General features: G+C 45.5%; 1 protein-coding gene across 2 annotated transcripts in view; it reads left to right on the top strand.

The window, feature by feature from the left end:
* The window catches only part of RNF150 (ring finger protein 150), a 172,209-nt gene extending 156,065 nt beyond the window's left edge, over window positions 1–16,144 (top strand). Inside the window, exons 7-8 of one of the 2 annotated variants that reach the window (XM_081135304.1) lie at window positions 7,628–7,734; window positions 9,102–16,144. In XM_081135304.1, coding sequence (XP_080991430.1) covers window positions 7,628–7,734; window positions 9,102–9,134 — 140 coding nt within the window. In that variant the 3' untranslated portion in view covers window positions 9,135–16,144. Of the gene's footprint in view, window positions 1–7,627 lie in introns of both variants that reach the window. The other variant, XM_081135305.1, reaches the window with a different exon arrangement.
* The last annotated feature ends 3,017 nt before the right edge of the window (window positions 16,145–19,161 follow it).

Genomic DNA, 19,161 nt, shown 5'->3' with positions numbered 1-19,161 from the left:
GAACCAGAAGTACAATAGCTTCCCTCTTCCTCCTGCCTTCCAATCTCCTTGGCAGGACCTAAGAGACCCCCAGCTGGCCAGGGAGTCTAGGAAGTGTAGTTCCCAGCCTTCTAGCTCCCCACGAAACAGGAAGAGGGTGGAGTACCTACCAGGGACCTCCGGCTCAGAGCCTATCATTCTGCATAACCTAAGCTCAGCCAAACCAAACCATCCCCAGGCCTGACATTTGCTCTGTTGGGGCCTAGTCCTGCTGGTTCTCCTGAAAGGAATGCCATTTCTCTTCATCTCTATGCTTAATGCTACTAATCAGATCTCCCCCCACTGGTTTACATGTCACCTACTTAAGAACCCCCTTGGTTACCAAGAGGTACAATTCCCCCATCCCTTTATTTCCTTGCCATTTTATTTATTCCTGGATTTTAGCACATATCACCTTGTATTAAACATGCAGCTACAAGTCTGATCTCTTTTACTAGATCAAATTCAACTTAGAGGCCGAGCCTCTTTTTAGCTCACCTTTATCTCCCCCAAAGCCCATCAGCAGTGCCGTGTACCTGATAAGTGTTCAATAAATACCTGTTGAGCCAATGAGTAAATACATAAATGAAGTCTCTGTATAATTTTATACAATTGCAAAAATGGGTGAGTCTGCGTGATTTTTGCCTGTCTCTCTAAATCCACTTGGTAGCTGCTTCTTTCTCGCTTTTTTCATTCCAGTCATACTCACATCTACAAGAACCTTCCATGTACCAAATACTATGCTTAATGCTTAAGGTTTCCTGTAGGTGTCTCTAATTGGGATTGTAAAAATAGCTGTGGGCAGTATAAATGCTCACTAGATCCCCCCCGCCTTGCTGCAAAAACTAATGTAAAGCTAATGCAAATGTCACAGTGTTTCTTCTCTGGGCACTTAGTAAGGTTGCCCAGTGAGTGAACTGTTCAGGAAATCGGCAAGGAGTCTGGGCCATTGAAGAAACGTTTCTCTTGCTGAATGAAGTGTCGCAGAGAAAGAAGAGCAATGACAAAGAGAAAAGCCAAGTGAGTTCAGAACTGTGTGACCTAATTTAACCTACACCTTTCCAGGGAATTCTCTTTTTACCAAGTCGGAACAAAAACAAGGCTTCAGACTTCCCCATCCAAAAGGTAAGGAAGAATTTTCCTGATTTGAGCTCATGATATTTGTAACGAGGAGGCAAGAATTTTAAAAGGCAAAAAAGTACGAGTTCCATCTGAATGATTTCAGGCGTCGCTTGGCCAAATGGATGGATTTATATGGTCGGCCTGGAGCGCTTGGTTCCCGAAGGTGGCCCAGCGTCGTCTGTGAGTTCAGCTGAGCTGCCGAGAGAAGCCTGGCCGGCCGGCCGCTGCAGAATAGTGTCGCCGTGCGCCTGGGGGGACTCCGTGGCTGCCCCTTTCTCTGTGCTTGACCTTGGACAAGGTGACTTCGCCCGGAAAATGTGAAGCCACCATTGGAACCCCACACCTACTTCGGCGTGTCGTTGTCCAGACAACGCACATGACATATGCAATCCCTTAGCACAGTGCCTGCCACCTAGGGGGAGTCCGCACATCCTAACTATTATTGTCATTGCCGCCCAGCCTCTAAGAAAAGTGACCCAGAGCCCTGCCATCCTCGCAGCAGAAGCTACTCACGAGAGGGAACGTTTAAACCAAATTGGAAGATCATCTCCCCAGAATTTCTTGTTAACCAAAGTATTTGAAGGAGTACATTTCCTTCTTGCAAACACTCATTTGAAGCCTCATGAACTGTCCCACGGAGGTTACGACGGGAAAGTCAGAGGCGGTGCCCCAGCCCTAAGAAACCTCAGCTCTGCGACGAGACGCGGCGAGCAGCCTTGCCAGTCGGCCAGTGGCTACCCAGCGGTGTTCTTGTGTAATATGAGGGGCTTGGAAATGACGCCCTATTTTCAAGAAGATGAGCCTCGGTAGCAGTGGACAGAGAGATGCATTTTTTCTTTCGAACCTAATTTTTCAAGTACAGTGGGGGGGGGAATGAGCTCCTGTGTGATGCAGAGCAGCGCCGAGCCTGTGAACGCGGGGCCTGCTGGAGAATCAGGACCTGGGCCATCACGTTCATCGCCGTGTTGTTTTCACCCGACACAGAGGACACAGGCGACGCTAATTCCAAGGGCGACTCTCGGTGCTTCCTAACAGAGGAGGCCTGTTCCAGCCTGCTGCTGCTCCTGCCTTCTTTCACAGCACAGGCCGCCGAGGAAATGTCAAACCTTGTTCTGGAAAGGGTAATTTTCTGCTTTAGCTTTGCATAACCATCATAAAGAAACAATTAAGAAGGAAAGCACCGACTTGGTGTGAAAAGTGTCGTGTTAAGGGAGTAGAACACGTAGTCAGTGAAATGGAAACTGAAATACGCTTTAATAAGAAAGCCAACTCTTGTTGCATATGAAAACGTGTTCTCCAGCTCACCCAGGATGCAAAAGCTCTTGCGTGACTGCTTCTTAGCCTTGTTTCTGTGAAAGCAACCCTCTCACCAGAAAAATGCACAAGTGCACATGGCCATAGAAGTGTGATTGTCACTCTAGGTACCTGGACTCCCCTGAAAGCCCGCTAATCCTTTGGTTAAGAATCTCAACTCTGAACTGTAGATATGGTCAAGTTCATGGACTCTGGAATCAGACAGAGCTAGGATTGAATTCTGGTACCAAGTCTACTGCCCGTGAGCTGGGGAAATTTTTAACCTTTCCAAGCCTTAGTTTATGTCACTTAAATATGGAAATAATAATTCTTCTTATGTCATAGGTTAATTGTGAATATTAAATTAGACAATCTATTTAAAGAACTTAGCATAGTCTCTGTCATGTATTAAGTACTCAGTAAGCACTAATATTGTTATTAGTTAATAAAATATAAAACTTGAGCTCCTCAAAGCCAGAGAGAAACTTCAATTTCACTGCTACAGACATTTACCAGTGATGGGATTCTAAAATGAGACTGTGGACAGTGGAATGGGCCTGAGCCAGGGAGGTCATAAAGATGGGCCAGGTGTACCCAAAGACCAGACAGGACAGACCACAGGGTCTTACGGTCTCAGGCTGGAAGAAACTTCAACCAGACCCTCTGCTATAGATAGTGATAGCCAACCCACGCCAGAACTACACATGCAATGCCCATTTCACAAAGAGAGGTCTCTGATTCCTTAGGTAACATTTTATGTATTAAAGAGGAAAGAAATAAACCAAAGATATTAATAATTTTGTAAAATTAAAAGAGGATGAAGGAAGTAGAAGAGGGTACAGTGGGGATAAATGGTGATGAAAGGAGACTTGACTTGGGACCAGGAAGACAATACAATATACAGGTGATACATTATAGAACTGTGCACCTGAAACCTATATGATTTTATTAACCAATGTCATCCCAATAAATTCAGTTAAAAAGTAAAAAAAATAATTTATAAAGTTAATAAAACAAATCCCACCACTGAGAATTTTTTGGTTAACCACAGTTAAGCTACTGATTGAATTTCTTAGAATGAAATATGGAAACAAATGAAAGCAGTAGTTATGGGTCAACAAGGTAGGTTACAAGGCTCCATTGAAAACAGTATAGTCTGCTTACCAGCTAATCAGATTCCCTTTAATGCTGTGATAAAGAGGTTCACAGCTGAGTAGTAGATGACTTGGGATCAGTCTTTAAATCCACCCTAACCAATGAGATACCCAGAGTATCTCATTTCCTTGTATGGACTCTTAATTGTGAATCAGTACCCATAAAGGAAGTAACGAAGCAGAATACATTTAAATGAGAAAAAAAAAAATCAATGACACGTGTTCTCTGGCCATTTTCAGGCTCTTTGGGGGTTTATCCTCCTCTGCTATGCTCAGCCTTTCCCCTGAATATGAGATTTGAAACTCAAATGTCTACACAGGCCAAGCAAGTAACATGATCCAGTGCAGCAGGCTGTCCATGGTGCCCTCGAGCCTCTTTGCCCAGTTCACCCCAATGATTTCCATCTGGGAACTGGGCACATGTTGCCACATATATTTTTCAAGATAAATTTTAAATATAAATTTGTATGTGAAATAATCTGACTTTTAAATACTGGTAACTAATTCACACTTTTAAAAAACAACACTGTATGGGCCAAACACTTTATGTTGGAGGCACCAGTTTGAGGTTTTTCCCATTGGTTTTAGTGTTCCTGGGAGCTCTAACCCTGAGTCATCTTTTCATTCTATTGTCTTTTTCTAGAAAACGTCATCTGCTTCCATGGTTTCAATACCTTCTCTATACTGGAGCGTCCCAAATTTACTGATAGTCATGGCCTCTCCTCTAAACTCCAGACTCTGTATCTAGCTGCCAACTCCACGTCAACTTTGGATTTCTTTCGGGCACCTCAAACATTGCACATGCAAAACTCAGCTCTTGATCTCTCCCTACCTGTTTGGCTTCCAGTTTCTCCAGCTCAGTAAAAAGTGCCTGTATTGCTCAAAAAATCTGGGAGTTACTCTGCTCTCTCTCCTCTCTTTCTGCCCTTGTCTAGTCCATCACTTTTCTGTATATCCTGCTTCTAAAATAGTTGTTCAGGGTGTTCCCTTATCTCCAGTCCTTTTGCCACAGCAAGCCACCATCCTGTTTTTGCTTTCCACAATAGCTTCCTCTGAATTATCTCCACCCTTTGTCCTACGAGTCTATTCTTCACTTAACCACCAGAGTGATCTTTTAAAATATTAAGTGGATCGCATCACTCTGTTTAAATTCTCTCAATGTCTTGACAATGCATGAAACCCAAGAGAAGAAAGTGTGTCAAGTAGGTATTATACTACCGTGTCAAATGGACCAGGAGGATTTTTTTCATCTGTAAAGCAGGACTAATAATACCTGTGTCAAAGGGTTGCTGTGAGAATTCAATAAAGGCCACTGTTATTTTTGCATTAGTTTAATATTAGCCTTTGCAGGGAAGAAGGTAAAATTTATATTGTTAATAGCTACTTTACACTCACCCACAGAGAACCTTCTAAATGTCTTAGTGACGACATTTTCCTTTGTATGATCATGATCTCAAAGTAAAATGTCTGCTTCGATTAAAGAATAAAACCCTGCTTTTAAAAATTATGGAGCAGCCCTGGTCAGTGTTGCTCAGTGGTTGGAGCATCGGCCCACACACCAAAGGGCCGTGGGTTTGATTCCTGGCCAAGGGCACATACCTGGGTTGCAGGTTCAATCCCCAGCCCCGTTGGGACTGATGCAAGAAGCAACCAATGTGTCTCTCTCACATCGATGTTTCTGTCTCTCTCTCTCTCTGCGCCCCCTTTCACTCTCTCTAAAAATCAATGGAAAAAATATCCTCGGTGAGAATTAACAAAAACAAAACAAAAAAATTATGGAGCAGACCAATTTCAATTAAAAACATAGGGCACAGTAAAGAATAATTCCTGATGTCTTCAAATCACTTATTTTAAACTTTTGAAATGGAAAATGATCAGATAATGTGGTTGATGCCAATGCCACATCATAAAAATTAAACCATTGGTTGCAAATCTCTATTTTTATTGATTTGAATTCATCTTTGCCTTGAGCTGTGCAGGACAGTCACTTTCCAAAATAGCATCACGACTTCAGCAGCCCATAGTTTTAGCAGTCCCCATGGCCCTTTTTGCTTTTAATTCACACATTCCAATTTAGAAAACACCATGGTGAAAATGAATCCACGAAATCTGTTTGGGCTGGTGGCTGAAGAGCCAGAAGCGAAGGTGAGAAGCTACCACGTGCAGGGGCAGTGAGCTCTCTTTCTAGAGCCCTAAGTCAGCGCTTCCTCTGTGCTGCCTTGTTTCGCTAGATCTAGATGAAAGTCACTAGATTTATCACTATGATGAGCTCTTAACTGTACTTCAACGTGAGAAAAATTATATCTGATTATCAGAGCAAAAGTTTTATAACCATCAGCCTTCAATACTGAGACATTTTGTTTGATCTTTTAATTGCATGTTTCTCTTGCAGGATAATTGAACATACAAGATCTTTTGGTTTTATAGCTGCCTTTTACGCAGCTGAGCTCCCCTGACTCCCCTGTTCATACTCCCTAGCTTGACTCTGCATTCCAGGCATATTTAAATATGATCTGATGCCCAGCTAAGGGCTCTCTGTCACCTCCAGACATCTGTATGTGCTATTGCGATGCTTGCAAGATTCTTCCTTCCCATTCATCTGGCTAAAATATGAGTTATCCTGTAGGACTCGGTTTAGTCATTGCACCCTAAGCCTTCTTCTATTCAGCAAATGGTTAAGTAGCCCTCTTACCTGCTCCTGTAACACCAAGTACGTCTTCCAGCATAGAGCTCATCCCATTGTCTTATAATTGACTAGCTAATGGTCGGCCTACCTACTGGACAGGCATTATCTCACTCTCACCCAAAAAAGGCCATGGGGACTGCTTAGACTACAGGCTGCTGAAGTCCTGGTGCTATTTTGGAAAGTGACTGCCTTGTACAGCTCAAGGCAAAGATGAATTCAAATCAATAAAAATAAAGATTTGCAAAAAATGGTTTAACTTTTATGAAATGACATTTGCATCAACCATATTATCTATCCCTAGCACCCAACACAATCTTTAACACAGAGTGAGGACTCAGTATGTCTTGAGTGAATGAATTATATTTGTGCATTGCAGAATGTTTGGGAGTAAAATTGAAAAAAAATTTTAAGACAATGAATGTAAATCTTAAAACTTGAGACAACACTTATTAGCATTTTTTAGTTTCCTTGCTTCCAGTTAATTTTCTCTGTGAACCTCACTACATAAAAAGCTGTGAGCACTTCTGTGTTTACTTCCCAGTATACTGCAAGCATTTCCTTACGTAACTACAGATTCTCTGGAGATGTCACGTAAATGGCTGTAACAAGATTTCCTTTAGAAGTAACATAGTTCGGATATTCTCTATTGTTGGACTTTGTTACATGGAATAAATAATGAATAAATGAATGTTTTTGCATCTCTGATTATTTCTCTAAAATGCATCCTGGAAATGACATTAGTGGGTGAGAATTTCACAGTTCTACATGTGATCTATCAAAGTGCCTACCTCAATGTATCCTTGACTACAAGGCTATCTTTTTTAAAGAGTGAAGGTTTCATAAACAAAAACAGTAGCTCATTTTACCTTATGTTTATTGGTCATTTCTATGATATTCTTCTGTAAATTATACAACAGTAACCTGCCCATTTTTCTGTAAAAATTTTATAAATATTTCCATTGTGATGTACACCTTTTGATCTTTTGTGTGTGTGTGTGTTTGTTTTAATGTTATGTGCACTAATCAATCTTCTGTGAATTGTTCAATTGCTTTTTCATATAGAATTTCTTGCCCTGGTTAGATTCGTTTTCCTACTTTGACGTATTTTCTTCTAGCTTTATTAGTTTCTCTTTTTTTTTTGCATTTAACTTTTTGACCCATTTAGAATATATTTTGGGTGATAATGTCAGAAGAGGCTCTAACTAGATGTTGTTTTTTTACAAAATAGTCAATTTTTCCAATATCTTCTCTTGACCATCAAAGAAATGCTATTAAAGACAATTGTGCTGAAATAACCAGCATCATCCAAAGACGTAGCTCACTGCTCACCATGCCCTTTGCTCTCCCCTCCCAGGTGAACAGGAGCCAACTGTAAGCAGTGATTCTGACATCTCCCTGATTATGGCGATGGAGGTTGGACTATCTGATGTAGAACTTTCCACTGACCAGGACTGCGAAGAGGTGAAATCGTGAAATGGCAAATATAGAAGAAAGGGATGGTAGGACCCGAGGGAGAGGGAGGGAGGAGTGCCCCGAGACTTGGACCAGGCACACACGCCTCCAGAACACCTCGGCATCTGCAGGGCGCTCTGCTCAAGAACGGTCACGAAAAGCAATATCCAAAGTCACGTTGATCGGGATGCAGTCTCTCCATCTCTACAATGGTCCACGGCCTTGGCAGCTTGGAAGTGGAAAGCTGATTTTCCCTCCCGTGTCCTTGTAGACACACACTTCAGAGGCCCCTACAACAGACTGAAAGGACACTTTTAGGGCTTCTTAGTTTTCATTTCAGTTTTTTCCCAGTCTTGTTTTCTTGTTTTGGAATTGTTGTTTGATTTCTTTGGCAGTTCCTTCTTAAAGACTGTGTATAGTTTCCTTTAGGTCCACTCCTTTGTTTTTCCTTCGAATCACTCCGGCTTTTATATGGAGCTGTGTTTCCAAGCACCAGTCCCTGCTGTGATCAGTTTATATCCCATCCCGGAGATGAATGACCTTGACCTCTCAGCATGAAGTGCGCATGGCTTCGGGAGGTGCCTGGGCACCCTGAAACAGTTGAAGGCCAGCTTTCATTAGGAATCTAAATTCTTTTAAATGGATCTTTAAAATCCCAGCTGCCTGAGACCCCAACACTGAGCTCTGAATGTGCTGAGGCCGCTGCTCATTAGTTTCAGCGACATCACACCGGCTTCCACTTGCCTGGCTCTGGGAAGGGCCCATGTGACATGAGAAGGAAGCTCTAGGGAGGCACTTTAATTTGTCTGGGTCTTACAGTCCGTGGCTGAGATTCTGAACTCAGAAGTCCCCTCCAGGGCATGAAGGCCATTCTCCATGGCTGTAGGGCTCGTAGCTGGAACCACAAGCCTAGTTTTCAAACCAGGTGTCATGCATTCTTCCCGAAAGCAAAACATCTGTTGTACTGGCTTCCCCAAGGCTAGGACAGGCTTCGTTACCTCACGTGGCTTCTGCAGGAGATGGAGGCTTTAGACAAGTCCGCTTTGAGCCCAGTGTCCACAGTGCGGGTTTGACCTTAATCCCAACACACCTCTGTTACACCTCGCCAGACCTCAGGAAAGGGTTTAGGCGAATCCTTTACAGGTTGTTTCCCAGGGCTCCGCGAGTGTGTCCAGACGCCCAGTGAGGAGGGAGGTGGGAATGAACCACTTGGTCTAAAAAGCCCAGCATGGGACCTGGCTAAGTCAGGTTTCTCCTGACTTAGAGAGACAAAGAGGGAAAGGAAAAGAGGTATCTGTTTATGTTTGCATTCTTTTTTTGTAACTATGGCAGAAATGTGCTATTTTTTTCAATGGGCGATTTTATAATCCATGTAGACTCTCCTGATGCAGAGACAACTAAGGAGGTGAGCAGTCCCTGGACAGCTGCAGCACGTGTCGTCCGTAGGAGGCCGCCGTGTGGGCTGGCCAGGAGAGGGGGCCCCCTCCCTGAGTTCTCCGCACATTGATGAGGCTCCTGCCCACACCCCACACTAACACTCACGCAAACACGGAGTTTGGCTCCGCCATGAGTCCTTGCTGCCTGCTGAAGCATGAAGTGTGCATCAAGGGACACTCCCGGGTGCTTTTTGTCACCACCTTTGACCTTTTCCTATTTGATGCTTTCTAAGTAGGCAGCGAGGCAAGGAAAACTATTGCCACCTTGTGAAATGTCCCATCTGTCTGGGAGTCCAGCACCTCCTGTACCGAGATCCAGGGAGGAATGAAGACAGGACTGAACTAGGAATCGGGAGGCCCGGATGAGCCGCGTGCTTGCTGGGCCTCAACTTCTCCCTCTGTAAGTGCAGGAGTTTCACAGGATGGTGCCCAAGACTCCTTCTGGCCGCGGGACCAGCAGGGAGCGCTTGGCCGGGGGAATCCGTTTTTGCGGGTAGCGATGACATGCCGACTTTCTGCCTTGGAGAGGCAGAGGTGCTGGGCGTGTAGCAGAGAGCAACAGCTTTGGGGATTTGGAGCTCCTGTGTTGCCGAGAACGAGCATCTCAATGATTGAAGTTTTCAGTCCACGTTGGAGGGATTTGGTTTCACTTGTTTTCAATCCACCATTAGTCATGGTTTGCCATCTCTGGGCCCCTCAAAGCCTGGTTCTCAGCGTGCAGCTCTTAATCTCAAGGTGTTCCCTGTCTCGGTCAGAATAGGCTGCAACACCTACTCCTTCTGTCAGCGTGGCCCCAAACAAATTTTGGTATTAACTTAAGTGGAATTAGAAGGATAATTCAACAGCAAAAGAAATATACATTGCATTTCATACCCAGAGAGAAAATGCCTTGTAGCACACAGGCCTCTGTTGGACGAGGCTTCTCTCTTCCTGCCGATGACCAGGTCCAGCAGGAATTGATTGCATGTGCCCGCAGCAGCCCCTAATGGGCACTGCGGAGATGCTGAGGGGCCCGGGAGGCTCACTGGAAGCCTGGGGACCTGACCACAAGGAGGCTCTGCTGCAAACCCCCTGAGTCTACGAGGTTCTCCAGTTACCAGAGGTCTGTTTCTGGAGGATTCTCCTGTGGTTTTGGTAGCTAAAAAAAAAAAAATTAGGCAGCATGGAAGGATGCAAAAGAAATGGAAACAACCCTTCTCCCACAGTGTTCCTCACCACCCCCCACCAAAGACCTGGGGACCCCGTAGTAAACAGAGGGTTTCCAAAGGCTGGGGAACCCTTTAGAAGTATATGCAGATATTGCATATTTGCTGATGTGCATCTTCCTGTCGTGAGTATCTAGACCAGCCGCTGTCCAATAGAAATGCAGTGCAAGTCACACGTGTAATTTTCAGTTTTCTGCTGACCACATTAAAAAAAGTAAACACATAAAAATAATTTAATAATATATTTATTAATCCAACATTAGTGTTTCAACACGCAATTTGTGTAAACATTTTTTTTTGTACTTAGTCTTCTTATGCTGTCCTGTGTTTTACACTCATGGCGCATCTCCATTTGGACGAGCTACCGATTGGACAGCACAGGTCTCCAGCTTCCACAATATTCTCACAAGGTTCCCTGCCCCTTACAAAGAACAAAAGTGAAAACCTAATTACCTCCCAAGAGAACCAGACTCCACCCAAGTTGCCTAATCCAAGGCCCAGAGACCCATTTGTTTTGTAATGGGTAAATGTCCAGGCCACCCTTCCTGAAATTTATGCTTGAACTTTCTAACCACACCACCAATGTCCATTACCACTTACTGTGATTCCTCTGACCAGTTGTTTTGTAGAAAGTCACACAAACCATGTTGATGTGGTGCTGAAACAAAATTATATCCCTCACTTCTATGGCAATTCCTTAGACTGATACCTGGCACTCAAGAGCCAAAGAGAATTCCACACTGCAGTCATCCAACTTGACCTCAGCCCCTAGCTGTCCTTCCTCCTGCCTGGCAGGAGGTCTTTTCCTAGTCCCGGTGGCCCCTGAAGATTTCGGAGGGAAAAGTGGGGAGTTCCGTATGGACTCCAAATACAAGACCTTGTGTGGCCTTATTGAGAAAAAGTCTTTGGGGCTTGTGACCATCTGGCCCCTACATGGTGAATTACGACTGCCTGTCAACAGCCCAGCTCTCAACACAAGTCAGCATCCTCCTTCCACCCGAGGCTGTGGGCAAGAAAAGGACCATGTCCCTTCCCTCCGAATAATTTAGAGCCACCTCTAGGAATTGCTACCTCCTGTGTGGCTGGTCCCTTTAGGAGGAACTGAGCCCTGATTATGAATTTTTATGGAGTCTCCAGGGTTTGTAACCCCTGAAATGTCAACTGTGTCATCCAGGCAGGAAGAGTGGAGAGTCTGTGAAGGGAGAAAGTTAATAGTGGCAAAGGTACCTACCTATTCTGACATCACATAGTAAGTTAGCATCATAAACATGGAGACAAGTCTTTGTCCAAAGAGGCCGTTTGTTATTTTGTCTTGTTTTCGCATTTCTCTCATTCTGGTGGAAACACCTCTGGAGGTCCATGTCTCTGGGTTTGGTCGTATGAAAAACTGTAGTGCCCCGTGGCTATTTCAGTTAATACTCTGACCTCCTGTGGCTGCCATGCTTTTAGAACCGAACATGCTGACAGAGGGCCTAGCATAGGATTCTTTCTCATTTGTGACTTTTGTTTAAATGAAAATTCTTGCAGAGCATGCAAAATAAATTGCATTTAGTTATCCGTTGAGTGCTCACCTTGGCTGAACACAAAGAAACCCCATGAAATCAAACCTCTTTCAGAAAATCTGGGATATACAGTCACACCCTCTATGGAGCGAAGACCCAACCCTCTGTGGTCCCAGGGTCCCTGAGGCAATTTCCGGTAGCATTTTTTATGGGCTCTCACTTAGATCCTTTCTCTTTTCTGTCTCTATGCCTGGCTTCCTCTGACTGCCTGTTTCTTTCTTCGTACGCACACCCACAGACATTCTCCCACTTTTCAGGACAAAAACTTTGGTGGCTCTAGATCTAGAGAGTTGCTAATGTGGTTACGCTCATTAGTGTTGTTGGCGTTTTCTTATTTCATGACAACATCGATAGTTGTACTTCAGACAATAATACCCAGTTTACTCTAAAGGCAAATTAACTTCCTCCTTAAAGGAGCTAGCCCGCTTTTCACTTCTCATATCTAATTTTATCACAGCCCGTCTATAGCTATTGCCTTTTTCTCCCAGGATTCCTTGCCAGAAGAGTCTCTCCGGCAAATAATGGCAAAGAAACAACTCCAGGACGCTGTCTAGGTTTATTACCTTCCACCTCCAGCATCTGTGTGTGACCTTCCTAGGTCACCCCAGGCCCTCTGGGCTGGGGTTTCTTAGAAACATGTGTGGGCCGTACTATACGTGACTGCCACTCCTGCTTGTTAACATCGTAGCACGAGAGCTTGCTCTTGGTAAGTGATAGCAGAGGCCACTTCTTTCTTAAGGCTGAAAAAGAGACACAAAGGAACCAGCCTCCTAAGGGGAGGGACATGCAGTTCCTCAGGCACTGCTCTGTGTCCCAGAAGTCCTCCCTCCACACTGTTGCAGGGCCGGAACTGAAGAGTACATTTGGTGATGTCAGGTCAAGGGCGGTATGAATACTAACTACCTGGCAGGGAGTGGGAACTGAGGATGGCAGGACGTGAACATGGGTGCTCTTCCCGAATACATGCCCATCCCCTAGGTTTAGAGCCGACCTGATTCTTTCGTGTGCGTGCTTGTTATGTGTGTGTGTGTGTGAAGGAGTTAAACACTCATGATTGCAGAGAAGGTTTGGATTGCCTGGAAACTAAATTAATTCTGAGAAGCAGGTATGAGTTTCTCATCACTTACCTCTTCCCTTTTCCCACTTTTCTTCCCATCTCACAACTCCAGGCCCTTTGTCATTAGAATAATCATTTGTAAGGACCCTTAGATCAGTAGCCACAGTCCTCCACGCTGAGTCTTTTTGACAGTGCTGAATTATCACCCCAAAACTAAAGAAGGGATTTCAGATCCTAGATGAGGACCTTTAATTATCGAGCCCCTTAATTGCAAAACCTGCTTGTTTTGCAAAGAACGTGCTAAGGTCGTTCGCGTCTCTCCTTACCGCCCTCTGAACTATGCCTGCCTTGAGTGCTTCAGCGGTGGCTCTTTTTCAGGAATCTCCATGATCCAGGACCTTCTCATCTTTGTTACTATTGATGTTTGCACTTCCTACGGAGCCATTCGCTCTGTGGCCACCCGATCCATATTTGTTGATGATATGATAAGGCGAGAATAAACATCTCTTAAGAGGTCTGCAGGTCTAAATGGAGCACAGGAGAAAGATCTGTGGAGAATGTAGGGCAACCTGAGTTACCCATAGTCACTGCTTGGCAGAGTGTCTGTGGTCCTGTCATCCTGACTGAAGTGGAGGGCTTGGAGAAGAAGAGATGTGGGGACCATGTGTGCTCTATAAACCAAAGACAGCCCAGCCGGTGTGGCTCAGTGGTTGAGCATCAACCCATGAACCATGAGGTTGCTGGTTAGATTCCCGGTCAGGGCACATGCCCAGGTTGTGGGCTCGATCCCCAGTGGGGTGCGTGCAGGAAGCAAACAATCGATGATTTTCTCTCATCAATGTTCTGTCTCTCCCTCTCCCTGCCTCCCTCTCCAAAATAAAAAATAAAATAAAAAATAAAAAAAACATTTAAAAAAACAAACAACAAAAACACACCAAAGATGGCTCACCATCCAAATAGACATGTTTCTTCCATTGACCAGTTGAATTTTCTCCTAATGTTCTCATAAAGAAAAGTGAAGGTGGGTTGTCTAGTCGAAGGAAACTGAAATCTTCAGGGGTTTTCTCTTGCAGGCTGGTGATTGACCTTGCCCTTACTAAATCCAGAAATCTGAAAAATAACGTCCTGTGGCCTTCGTACCACAGCATCTTTCAAGTCTAGTGGTTAGTGCCCCTTTTCCCTCAAAAGTTTTAGACACATTGAGCGCTTTATTCAACTCAGAATATTGTTCTCTTGGAGAACGTAATGATTTTAAATAGCCAAAGAATTTTCCTCTATAAGAGCTCGCTGATTAACATCCCACTCTTGCAAAGAAAATACCAAACTATTGCCTGTACTAATAGAGCAGTGGAAGGAAGCCGCCCAGCAGGAACTTTTCGGCCTGCGTTGGCCTTGGCATCTCTGGTACTCGCCGGTCAGTAGGATGCTGTTGGAGAGGGCAGAGCGCCCTCTGCTGCAAAGCCACCGTCATTTTAGCCAATTAATTTGACAAGTCACCATTTCATCAACAACTAGTTGTTTGCCTTTAATTATCCAGTTCCCTCAGGAGTTGAGAATTTGGTTTATCAAAAGAGAAAGGAATGTCACAAACCCTGAAAGACTGAAAGAGAACTCCACCGAAGACCTCACTGTCAGCAGCCCTTTCTTCTGCAAAATGTGGACACATCTTGTCAGCTCTGTTTGTAACTAGATGCCTCTGGCTGGAATGTTTGTACAGTTATAAGGCAGGCGCCTGATGGTTTTGTAACTTAACTTGATTCTTGTCAAATTGCAAAGGAAGATCAATAAACAGACTTCTTTCATATGAATGTAGATGGTATGAAATACTAATGTGTTTTGTACGTGTACCTAACACTATATGGACTTCCTGCTTTCACATTAGTAATCTGAAATGGTCGTACCGTTTTATAATTAGAAAGAGATGGAGGGGTGGGGGAGGGGTGGAAGGGTTGTTATTTTTATAGTAGGATGTTCCTTATATTTAGAAGACTTGAAGTAATTTTGTATTTGTAAGAAGTTACATTCCATTCATTTCCTGCAAAATAATGGGTCTTGTTCTTGAAAGTATTCATGAGCTGGGGGAATGACGATTCAAGTTTCCAGGGAAGCCTTCCAAGAAATTTAAGTGTGACGCTCACTTCTGTAGACTGCAGACCATGACCAGCAATTGCCAGTTCAATGTGAAAAGAAAAAAAAAAAAAACAACTTATTTTAACCCCTCTGTATATAGCACGTTATTTCCACTGAAAAAGACATCTGTTACAAAGAATGAATTTCCCATTATGAAATAGTCAGATGTGGCTTCATAAATCTGTCTCCAGTAGCTCCCTACTAGCAAGGGGGGGAAAAATCCAGTGGATTCATTTTTTCTTTCTAAACATGAATTGTGTGCTTTTATTGTGAAACCAATGATGTCACAGATAGAAACTGCTTAGCTCCCCCAGGAGGTCTTTCTGTCCCGTCATTGGCAGATCACACGCGAGATGGTCCCCAACCTCTCCAAATTCAGATCCTGAGACTGAGCTTCCTGGATGTATCTGCCACATGACTCAAAATCAACAAAGTTATTCCTGATGGCATTTTCATGGGTCGCTTTTAATTTGGACTTTTATTAGCTCTTAATAGCTGAAAATTTTAGTAATGGATTATGTAGCTATTTTACCCCAAACATCGTTTTCTGTACAAAGTCATGGGCATATTTAAATGATTAGTTAAGGCAGTGTAGGTTTTTTCTTCCTGTACAAATTTCTTTTTTTCTTCCTCACCTTGGGGACTTAGCTTATTCCTTCCAAAGCACTTTATATCTCGAAATACAAAGTTTTAAGAAACGACCTTTAAAGGGATTTGTCTTCTGTCAGGAGACACGGGCTTTTCTTTCGCTTGATTCTATTCTGTGTGTGCTTGGAGAGCATAGACAGTTTGTCACCTACCGGGGGTGGTGAAATGCTAAGGATGAGAGTCGGAAACATTCAAACGTACAACATGGCTATTTTTGTTATATAGAAGACTATTGTGTAAATAAGTGCCATCGTGTTCTTATGTACTGGTAAAAAAAAAAAAAAAATACAACTCTAATGATTGGGAAAGGATTGTGAATTCCAGGAAATTTCATTGCAAATTTTGTTTGGTTTTGTTTTTTAATAAAATGGAACCAGACGCCGGTGTTTGTGTCATCCATATTTCCTTACTGTGTTGCCTCTTCTTGAGTTCCAGAGGGGGCCCTATGGATTTTAAAACTTGATATTTATCATGAAATCCTGATTATGGTAAAAGAATGAGAGAATTCAATAACTTTGTAATTTCTCTCAGGTAAGTCAAGTGCTAGGCACCGGACCTCCTCGTATCTTTTGTTCCTCTCTGTGAAGTGATGAAAAATTTTGAACGATTCAGAAGAATGGGGGCTAACTTAGCTGGAGGTGCGGGGACGGAGCCCTACTGTCTGAGCTGTCTGGGGCAGGTGACCCTACACAGGGTTACCCCGTGGGGCCCACCAGATGGGCTGGGGTGGCCAGGTCCCTTTTTATATTTACTTGCATACCTCTAAAGGATTTTAAACAGCAGTTCTTTTGAATTAGCAAGGAAATAAAATGCTAAGGAAATATGAAAGATGGGATCTGCCAGCCTGGGAGGGAAGGAAAGGAGAGGCCCCTATTTATTGTTGACTCACTTGAAACTGCCAGCCCCTGGGTGTGGCCCGGCCAGGGTTGTGGCACAGCCCCAGCCCCCAGAGGAGCAGGGGGCTGGACGCACCAAGTGGGGTTCAGCCGGCGAAGCCCGCCTTCCACCTGGCCGGGCGCCCTCCCCGCGGGCTGGGGCCTGCACACAACCTGCCCGCAGACCCTCAAACTGCTCCGGGTGCGGGCCTCCCGAGCTCTCCGCGCCCCGCACGGGGCTGCGGGAGGACAGTGGGAACATCAGTGCCGGGCTTTGCTCTCGGGCCTCACGCTTAGCTCGTAGGGAGGGAGATACTCTAAAGGGATTGTTAGTAACAGCGATCGTGCCACATCAGTTCGTGCCGCACTTTCAACTTTGTTCAGGCTTCAATAGCGCAGGTTTCCTCTGCCCGGAGCCCATTGTCTGCCATGAAGCTGACATCTGGACTGTGACGCTGGATACCGCACAGAGTCCCAAGGTCAATCCGGTTGGAATAAGGCTTCATACAATACGTAGTAGCTGTTAAGAACCTTCGAGAAGGCTTTTATTAAGTCCCCGATGTAACTTGGTATGACTCAGCTTTTCTAAAGCTGATTGAAGACAGAATCCCATTTTTCAGCACTGCCTTGGACGAGACCACCTTGTGTGGACCGTGTTGGTGTTCAAACTAGAAAGAAGCTGCTCGACCTGGTTCCCCACCTCCCATCTCACATACCCCATAGACCGTCCTGTCTCTCTCTGGTTGCTGTGCCACCTCTATCAGGTAAGGCCAGCCTGATGCCCCGGGAAACCCGTGCCCGGGTGCTGCTCGGAGACAGGCTGCGGGCTTCCTGTCATGCTTTTTCGGGGAAGTAGGAGCTCTGCCCTCCTGGTCAGTCCACTCTGGGCTTTTGTTTTGCAGCACATTTATCCTTTTGAGGGTGGAAAATGGAAAACTCCCCAGAGCTTTGCAACAAGCCAGCTAGACCAGCTTTGTGCCCGATTCTTAGTCTGCTAACACCTCTGCGTGGGGTACTAGGAGCTAAAGCACTATTCAGAAAGCACACAAACACATTTGGGCTTTTCTAAGTCTCCTAATCCCTCCTAAGCCCACGTTAGCATCCCTGCTCCTCTCCTTGCCTTGGCCGAGAAACACATCGCGCCCGGCTGGGGCATGGGGCTGGCGAGGGGAGAAGGGGCATCGGTCCTGCTCTGGGGTGATTTCACGGACGAGTGAGAGTCCAACTCAAGAGAGAGTCGGGTGGCGATGTCTGAGATATTTTCCAGCAACTGCTCCACCGCCCTCGGTGATCCAAGCACAGAAAGTTAGTTTACCTCGTGCATCATCTCACCCATCGGTGCGGAGTCTCCCTCAAGCCTCACTGTGTCTGTTCTCGGCTGTGAGAAGAATAAGAGACGGTGACCCTTCCACGGTGCCTCCTAAGACCAGGGGAGCCCTCGGCTCACCGTGGTTAGGTCTCCCTTCGCTGATTCGCCCCCACAGCGCCCAGCACAGGTAGGATGCCCCCCGAAGCCCAGCCAGTGGAGCCTGCCCTTGCTGGCACACTGGGAGGTGGAAACTGAACTCCCAGCCCCTCGGACCCTTCTGTTTGGGAAGACATTCCCACCCTGTCCCCACGGGAACATCCAGAAGGCCTGTCCTAGTCGTGACCCCCCCAACCTCAGCACCACCCGCTCCATGCCTCCCTCGAACATTCTGCCTTCTCTGTTCCCCAGGGTCGTTGGCTGAACAGGAGAAACCAGACCCGGCTCTGGCTGGCGGGCAGCTGCCTGGGGTTGCTATGCGCGGCGTACACACAACACAGCTGTCACCGGCGTTACGGATCCAGAGGGCGCCAAGGCTCCCGGCTCTCTCAGAAAAACACGCAGAATTCAGAGCTTTGGAAACAGCATCAGTATCTATAAATAAGCGTGAGAGCAGAGGAGTTAATTAGAGAATATAAGAATACAGTGGGGTCAGGCCCGAGAATAAGCCCCGGCCCTCGGGCCCGGGTCTGATGTGACGCCAGCAAAACTCTCGGTAAGTCCAGAAACTCGCGGCCTTTCCTTCACAACGGGGAAAACTAGGAGTGGGCGCCGCCTCTTGTCACCTTCCCTTTCCCTCTCTTCGATTCCCTTTGTTTGAAAGGCGGAGGGAGGGGAAAGGGAGGGTGTTCATTAGGGCCAGAGTCAGGGCGAGACCGTGGGTTTCCCGACCCCGCTGCCAGTGTCCTCGGAGCTGCACCACAACCTCCCATCCGCAGGCGGCTGCAGACTGCTCAGGGCTCTCGGGAATTGAAAGCCAGAAACACTGAGAGCTGCGCTTTGTTACAGTGATGTTAAAATTATTGTATAGTCAGGAAATACTCCCTGAACAGGAATACTTCTAACCTGCAAACAGTAGGATGGAGGCAAGCACAGAATGTAAGAAGGTGCAAAGACACACATTCACACACACACACCACCACAACCACAACCACAGCCCCCACACACCCCACCACCACCGCCACCACAGCCCCAGCCACGCGGCGAGTCCCCAGGGA

The sequence above is a fragment of the Miniopterus schreibersii genome (assembly GCF_964146895.1).
Source record: "Miniopterus schreibersii genome assembly, chromosome: 4".
In the NCBI taxonomy this organism is placed as follows: Eukaryota; Metazoa; Chordata; class Mammalia; order Chiroptera; family Miniopteridae; genus Miniopterus; species Miniopterus schreibersii.
Note: the sequence above shows the minus strand (reverse complement) of the source record. Positions and strands in the feature narration are given on the sequence as shown.